The sequence below is a fragment of the Physella acuta genome, unplaced genomic scaffold (assembly GCF_028476545.2).
Source record: "Physella acuta isolate Inbredline_101_S28 unplaced genomic scaffold, ASM2847654v3 ptg000258l, whole genome shotgun sequence".
In the NCBI taxonomy this organism is placed as follows: domain Eukaryota; kingdom Metazoa; phylum Mollusca; class Gastropoda; family Physidae; genus Physella; species Physella acuta.
The window spans coordinates 30,626-39,365 of record NW_026731777.1 but is presented as its reverse complement, the minus strand read 5'-3'; the positions used below and the strand labels follow the sequence as shown (position 1 = coordinate 39,365).

The following is an 8,740-nucleotide window of genomic DNA, read 5'->3' as shown; positions in this document are numbered from 1 at the left end:
TCTACTGACATTGTTTTAATGTCAGGTAGATGTAGTGACATTGTTTTAATGTCAGGTAGATCTACTGACATTGTTTTAATGTCAGTAGATCTACTGACATTGTTTTAATGTCAGGTAGATCTACTGACATTGTTTTAATGTCAGTAGATCTACTGCCATTGTTTTAATGTCAGTAGATCTACTGACATTGTTTTAATGTCAGTAGATCTACTGCCATTGTTTTAATGTCAGTAGATCTACTGACATTGTTTTAATGTCAGGTAGATCTACTGACATTGTTTTAATGTCAGTAGATCTACTGACATTGTTTTAATGTCAGTAGATCTACTGACATTGTTTTAATGTCAGGTAGATCTACTGACATTGTTTTAATGTCAGTAGATCTACTGACATTGTTTTAATGTCAGGTAGATCTACTGACATTGTTTTAATGTCAGGTAGATCTACTGACTTTAAGACTTGCAATCTACACCATCCTGACACAGCAAAGCTGCTGATAGATCTGGTTATTGAACCATTCTTAAACATCTTGCTCTAACTTTTCATGCTTGCTCTAACTTTTCATGCTTGCTCTAACTTTTCATGCTTGCTCTAACTTTTCATGCTTGCTCTAACTTTTCATGCTTGCTCTAACTTTTCATGCTTGCTCTAACTTTTCATGCTTGCTCTAACTTTTCATGCTTGCTCTAACTTTTCATGCTTGCTCTAACTTTTCATGCTTGCTCTAACTTTTCATGCTTGCTCTAATTTTTCATGCTTGCTCTAACTTTTCATGATTGCTATAACTTTTCATGCTTGCTCTAACTTTCCATGCTTGCTCTAACTTTCCATGCTTGCTCTAACTTTTCATGCTTGCTCTAACTTTTCATGCTTGCTCTAACTTTCCATGCTTGCTCTAACTTTTCATGATTGCTATAACTTTTCATGCTTGCTCTAACTTTCCATGCTTGCTCTAACTTTCCATGCTTGCTCTAACTTTTCATGCTTGCTCTAACTTTTCATGCTTGCTCTAACTTTCCATGCTTGCTCTAACTTTTCATGCTTGCTCTAACTTTTCATGCTTGCTCTAACTTTTCATGCTTGCTCTAACTTTTCATGCTTGCTCTAACTTTTCATGCTTGCTCTAACTTTTCATGCTTGCTCTAACTTTTCTTGCTTGCTCTAACTTTTCATGCTTGCTCTAACTTTTCATGCTTGCTCTAACTTTTCATGCTTGCTCTAACTTTTCATGCTTGCTCTAACTTTTCATGCTTGCTCTAACTTTTCATGATTGGATGTGGATTGTGCCAGGTAAAGATGAAAAAGGAAGTCAGTCTTCCATGTCATTGTCTGACCAAAACTTCCCATGTTGTACCTGTCAACAATCTGCCAGGTAAAGATAAATATGGAAGTCAGTCTTCCATGTCATTGTCTGACCAAAACTTCCCATGTTGTACCTGTCAACAATCTGCCAGGTAAATATGAATCAGGAAGTCAGTCTTCCATGTCATTGTCTGACCAAAACTTCCCATGTTGTACCTGTCAACAATCTGCCAGGTAAAGATGAATCAGGAAGTCAGTCTTCCATGTCATTGTCTGACCAAAACTTCCCATGTTGTACCTGCCAGCAATCTGCCAGGTGAAGATAAATAAGGAAGTCAGTCTTCCATGTCATTGTCTGACCAAAACTTCCCATGTTGTACCTGCCAGCAATCTGCCAGGTGAAGATAAATAAGGAAGTCAGTCATCCATGTCATTGTCTGACCAAAACTTCCCATGTTGAACCTGCCAGCAATCTGCCAGGTAAAGATAAATAAGGAAGTCAGTCATCCATGTCATTGTCTGACCAAAACTTCCCATGTTGTACCTGTCAACAATCTGCCAGGTAAAGATGAATATGGAAGTCAGTCTTCCATGTCATTTTCTGACCAAAACTTCCCATGTTGTACCTGCCAGCAATCTGCCAGGTAAAGATAAATAAGGAAGTCAGTCTTCCATGTCATTGTCTGACCAAAACTTCCCATGTTGAACCTGCCAGCAATCTGCCAGGTAAAGATAAATAAGGAAGTCAGTCTTCCATGTCATTGTCTGACCAAAACTTCCCATGTTGTACCTGCCAGCAATCTGCCAGGTAAAGATGAATAAGGAAGTCAGTCATCCATGTCATTGTCTGACCAAAACTTCCCATGTTGAACCTGCCAGCAATCTGCCAGGTAAAGATAAATAAGGAAGTCAGTCTTCCATGTCATTGTCTGACCAAAACTTCCCATGTTGTACCTGCCAGCAATCTGCCAGGTAAAGATAAATAAGGAAGTCAGTCTTCCATGTCATTGTCTGACCAAAACTTCCCATGTTGTACCTGCCAACAATCTGCCAGGTAAAGATAAATAAGGAAGTCAGTCTTCCATGTCATTGTCTGACCAAAACTTCCCATGTTGTACCTGCCAACAATCTCCACCAATTTTTGCCCCATCAGCTTTTCTAACTTGTTCCACAGTCATGCCTAGACTTAATGCTCTGCTGAATATGCCGAAGTTTACACTCATTTAAACTTAATTCACTTACTAATTTGTCTGGGTATGTCTCCAATTATTTCTTTTTCTAGCTCTGTTCTCCCACAGTTTGACTTCAGAAAGGGTAATTAAATTGTAGTCTTGCAACAAATCATCCTTTGAGTGGCGTCTTTCATTTCTGTGTAGCTATCCTTGGAGCTATATTTTCATGACAGGTACAAATACCCAGCAAATACAGCATACCTAGCTTTCTGTAGTATCCCAAATTTAATTAATGTATGTCAACTGGAATAGAATTTTTTTTAAATTGCAGGTGAAATATGTATATTATTATATTACATGTACAAAAATTACACATAATATAATGCTTAAAATGGTTAACTAAACTTTCCAAAAGTTACTGTTGTTTCAATGTACAACATTAGTGCTAGCATTCATCAATCAAATCTTTAAAAATGTATTACAATATGGGTTTAAAATGACTATCATATAAATTAGATATTTTTAAAATCATTGAATTTATAAAATCATTATTTCTTTCAATAAGCAACACTCTAAAATCAGAAAATATATAAATTATTAAATATGCACTCCTTAAACAAAGCAGTTAACCTCAATTATAACATAATCAGTTATAACACCATCAGGACAAGATGCTTAAAAGGAAACTTTTTGAAACAAACATCCTACAGTTGTCAACCTTAAGACCACTACATTTTTCAAATTCCTTAAGCGAAACAGCTTCATATTTACGACCATGTCCATTAAAACTTAAGCCAAGTTATTTAAATTTGTTTTTTCTTTTGCCTTACATATGCATCTGAAGTTCGAAGACTGAAACCGCTTTAGTCTCTCTACAACCCATAATATGTTGGTGTAATTGTCCCCTTTTTCTTTTCCAACAGATGTATAGCATCATCTGTCATCTCTTGTAGGCCTATGCTCCTGAAAAAGTATTCTAATAGATGTATAGCATCATCTGTCATCTCTTGTAGGCCTATGCTCCTAACAAAGTTTTCCTCCATTTGTAGACAACAGTAGTTGTAGTCTTATACAAGAGTCAACTTATTGGCTTGCTGAAACAGCTGTGGTCTATTATGGGTGACCTTTGTGCTTGTTCACTGCATGAAACCCTAGTAGTTTTTCTGTGCATGTTTGAGCACACAAAAATCCATCATTTTTATAAATACTTAATCCATAAATTATGGTCTGGACATGCTTGCTTTCTCCTCAGTGAATCCCATTTTACAAAAGTGACTTTCTCCTCAGCGTACCATTTTTACAAAAGTGGCTTTCTCCTCAATGAATCCCATTTTACAAAAGTGGCTTTCTCCTCAGTGAATCCCATTTTACAAAAGTGGCTTTCTCCTCATTTAATCCAATTTTACAAAAGTGGCTTTCGTCTCAGTGAATCCAATTTTACAAAAGTGGCTTTCGTCTCAGTGAATCCCATTTTACAAAAGTGGCTTTCTCCTCAGTGAATCCAATTTTACAAAAGTGGCTTTCGTCTCAGTGAATCCCATTTTACAAAAGTGGCTTTCTCCTCAGTGAATCCCATTTTACAAAAAGTAACTTTACTTATATGTTGTTCATTGGCAGTGTCCTTTTGATGATTTTGTTCCAAAGACTTAATAACCAACTCACAAGAAACTTCATATTTCATTCCTCCTTTTATGTTCACAATGCCGTCCTTTAGCCCCAATACAGCCCACGTGATCTCGCTATCAGTCAGCGTAGGTATGGTAAGAAACGTGCTACGCTGATCTTTGAATACTTTGATAGATATAGCCTCAGTCAGCGCAGGTATGGTAAGAAACGTGCTACGCTGATCTTTGGTAGATATAGCTTCAGTCAAGTCCTCTACAGTGCAGGTATGGTAAGAAATGTGCTACGCTGATCTTTGGTAGATATAGCCTCAGTTAAGTCCTCTACACAATCGATAATTTTCTCTTCACAATATTGAAAACCCTATAGCATACATGCTAGAAAAATATTCAGTGACTTTAACATTGTTTTAATCTTTTCCATGACTTCCTTGTTTCTTGGAATATCCTGAATAAAAGAGTAATTTAAATGAGTCAAAATGCTTTGCATTTATCAAATTATCTCTATCTATATATACACACACATACATAAATAAAGTCATGTACAGTTATATAAAGCCATAATCAGGGTTCCCGCGGCCTCCTGAAATTCCAGGATGTCCTGGAATTCTCCTGGAATTTGAAAAAAACCCAAAAGTCCTGGAATTCTCCTGGAAATTCAAAATTTCAGAAAATTTCTCCTGAAATTTTGAAAAATCTCCTGGAATTTTCACGCGTAACAAATTTTTCGTGAATTTGCGTGCATTTTCGGTATTTTGTTTACGCCGCCGCTTAGAGTTTCCTTTTCCGTTTTTTTTTAATTCTGCGCACATCGGATGTTGGTTTAAAACTAGATTTAGCCTTGGTCTATATAAGGGTCCGTCTGGCGGGATTTTCGATTATTCAAGTGTCAGCTCTTGAGTTTGATTCTTCGGATGTTCATTCATAGATCTATTTCATTTTTACTGCGTCACTGTGAGAAATTTCTCGATTTCAGTTGTGAACTATTGTGTTTTCATTTCAATTTAACATTTCATTATGCCGAAATATACCACTTCGTTCAAACCTGCATGGTTAGAGAACGATTTGTATAAATCATGGCTACAACAAACCTCAGCAACCAAGGCATATTGTCGGTTATGTGCCAAATCGATAGACGTTTGTAATATGGGAGAGGCAGCAATCAAATCGCATATGAAATCAAGCAAGCATGTACAGCTTGATAATAAGTCTTCTGGTTGCATGACTGTTGCCTCTCTGTTCAAGAAAGCTGTTGTTGTGCCTACTGTAACCCCTTCACCATCGGCAGCCGCAGCATCCCAGCTTGAAGTTACAGCTGTAGCTGAAAAGTCATCATTACCCTGTCCTGGTCCATCAACTTCGAAGTTGCCACAGGCTCAAACCACAATGAAAACTCATGTCACCAGTGAGCAAACATTGTCTGCTGAGATTTTATGGGCCTTAAAAGCAGTATGTTCGCATTATTCATTTAACAGCTGTGCAGACATTTCTAGCCATTTTTATCGAATGTTTCCGGATAGTGAAATTGCTAAGAAGCTTTCCTGTGGGCCGGATAAAATGGCATACATGGTGTCTTTTGGACTTGGGCCATATTTTCATGAGTTGCTGAAGGCCAAACTTAAAAGTTTAGATGATGGTTTCATCCTTTTGTTTGACGAGGCCCTCAATCGGGAGCTCAGCAAGAAACAGATGGACATACACGTTAGACATTGGGATGATGACAAGGTAAATAACTATTTTTAATTATTTTTTTTATATCAATAGTTATACATAACATTGCAATGCAATTTAAAAATATAGATCTAATTTTAAAAATTGCATAACAAAATAGTGTATTTAACATTTTAGGTCATTACAAGGTATCATGGGTCTGCCTTCCTGGGACATGCAACAGCTCAAGATATGTTTCAAAAAATAACAAGTCTTTTTGACTTTGACCAGAGCAAAGTTGTTCAAATCTCCATGGATGGACCCAATGTCAACTGGGCTTTACTGAAACTGCTCTCGGCTGAGTTAAAACATGTTTCTGCAAGAGGTTTTATCGACATTGGTAGTTGTGGTCTGCACACCTTACACAATGCCTTTCGTTCTGGGCTTGTGGCATCTAAATGGGAGTTAAGTCACTTCTTCTCCTCTCTCTCATGGTTGTTTAAAGATACTCCGGCACGCCGTGAAGACTACACGAGACTCACTGGTAGCAGCGATTTCCCCCTGGATCATTGCCCACATCGCTGGGTGGATAATGTTATGGTAGCAGAGAGGGCATTAAAAGTTTGGCCACACGTCAAGCAATTTATAAAATCCCTTTTGGCAGAAAAAAAAGCACCAAACACCAAGTCTTTTGAATTTTTGCAGAATTGTTTGAATGACCATTTTTTAACTGCAAGGATTGAGTGTTTTATTTCAATTGCCAAGACTTTGCAGCCATTCCTTAAAAAATTTCAAAGCGATGCCCCCATGCTGCCATTCATGGCACATGAGCTTTTTAACCTTTTGCGATCCCTGCTTCAGAGGTTTGTTGCACCAGAAGTTTTCAAGAAAGAATGCTCATCAGTTGCAACACTGCTGTGTTTAGACATGTCAACAACAAAAAATCTTTTACCACCGTCTGATGTTGACATTGGCTTCAAATCCAAAGCTGCAGTCAAAGAAATTAAAACTAAAGTGAGTCAAAGGGATATTTTCCAATTCCAAATGGAAAGCAGGGATTTTTTAAAAGCAGTTGTGACAAAGATTATAGACAAAACACCCATTAAGAACAAGATTGTTCAGAATTTGGATTGGCTGCAACCCAAATGTATTGTTAATGATTGTCAAACTTGTGTCAAGCAGTTAGAAAATGTAATGTCCTGCTTGGTTTCAATTGGTAGGATCAACCCAGACCACTGCGACAATATTAAGATGCAGTTCCTGCAGTGGCAGTGCAGCATTAGTACTTCCTATTCTAGCATATTTTCCTCCTTTTGCTGCAGCACCGATCGCCTTGACACCTTTTTTTCCCAATATATGGGGCACAACGAAGATTATTCTTTGCTCTGGTCATTAGCACGCACACTACTGATGCTGTCACATGGCCAGGCCACAGTGGAGCGAGGCTTCAGCGTGAATAAGGAAGTCATGCTGGTGAACATGCATTAAAAAACTGTGGTGGCCAAGAGACTGATTTGTGACCATGTTGCCAGTGTAGGGGGATTGTCAAATGTCAGCATCAGTAGTGGGCTGCTCATTGCAGCTGCAGGTGCCAGGACGAAATATCGTTTGTTTTTGGAAGAAAAGGCAGAGCTGGAGAAACAGAAGTCTAATAAACAAAAGAGGGATGACAGCCAACAGGAGCTGGATGGGTTGAAGACGAAAAAAGCCAGGTTGGAGAAAGACATTAGCAGCCTGACTGAATCTGCTGATAAATTGGCTGAAAAGGCTGAAAATACAAACAGCCACAAGTTTCTTATTGAGTCTAACGCCATGCGTCGGGCTGCCAAAAGCAAGAATGAGCAACTGGCAGCTATTACTTTAGAAATACAATCTAAAGTGATAGAAATTGGCAGCTTGTAATGTGCAAACATTCAGTCTGTATATATGTAAATAACTCTATAAATAAATGTATATAAATCAGTGCATAAAAGCTCTCAAGTATGTCCTGTCTTAATTTGGTGAGTACGCTGAATATTTTTAGTTTGTAATAAATTATTATTATTTTATAAAAAAAAATTTACATAGTTTTATGCATTATTATATGTCCTGGAATTTTTTGATTCCTCCTGGAAAACTCCTGGAATTCTCCTGGAATTTGAAATTGACTTTGGTGTAGGAACCCTGCATAATATATCACCTGTTCAAGATATATGACAATGTGCTTGTTATAAGCCAGAAGTAAGGTTCCAAAGGTCAATGACCTCCTCATCTCCTGGGCTGTTGTTGATTTACTCACAGTAAAATTTATTTTCAATTTTTCTTTAGGTCAGAATTTAGGTACAAGACAACTTCTCTCTCCTTGATGTTCTTAAACCTGATGTTCTCACCATCGGTTTGTGACTGGAAAAATATTGTTTGTTTATTCACATCGCACTTATTTTCTTGATGTTTTTAAACCTAATTTTCTCACCATCGGTTTGTGACTGGAAAAATATTGTTTGTTTATTAACATCGCATATGTGTTTCCAGTGGGAAGCTATTACTATTAGTTCAAAAAACTTCTGAAAGTACCGACTTGATGATCCAGTGTCAAAACATAAGATTGATGTATTTTTTATCTTTTATTTTTTTTTCTTTTGTTTTTCTCAGTCAATATCATTGCCAGTGGCGTAGCGAGGTCGGGTATCACCCGGTGCGGCACTTAATGGTGTCACCACCCCCACTCCCCCCCCCCCCCCCCCAGAGGCGTAGCGACCGTTCCCGGGGACAAACTTTCAAATTTCGATTTGCACCCCCCACAAGTTTTTCTCTATATATTTTGCTGTTTTTTGCCTTGGTGTCTACCCCCCTAAATGGTGTCACCCGGTGCGGTCCGCACCCCCGCCCCCCCCCCCCCTCGCTACGCCTCTGATCATCGCTGTCCCAATGCTTTAAGAAACTTCTATTGTTACTTATATGCTACCTAACTTCTTCTTTATCATTTGCATCCCAAGGCTCAATTGCCCTGTACTG

At 38.1% G+C, this 8,740-nt stretch overlaps 1 protein-coding gene across 1 annotated transcript; it reads left to right on the top strand.

The window, feature by feature from the left end:
• The first annotated feature begins 4,667 nt into the window (after positions 1–4,667).
• On the top strand, positions 4,668–7,648 carry LOC131938895 (uncharacterized). Its single transcript, XM_059297120.1, has 3 exons — positions 4,668–5,821; positions 5,945–6,927; positions 7,279–7,648. Exons 1-3 carry the CDS (start codon positions 5,114–5,116, stop codon positions 7,646–7,648), a joined length of 2,061 nt encoding a protein of 686 aa, XP_059153103.1. The 5' UTR covers positions 4,668–5,113.
• The last annotated feature ends 1,092 nt before the right edge of the window (positions 7,649–8,740 follow it).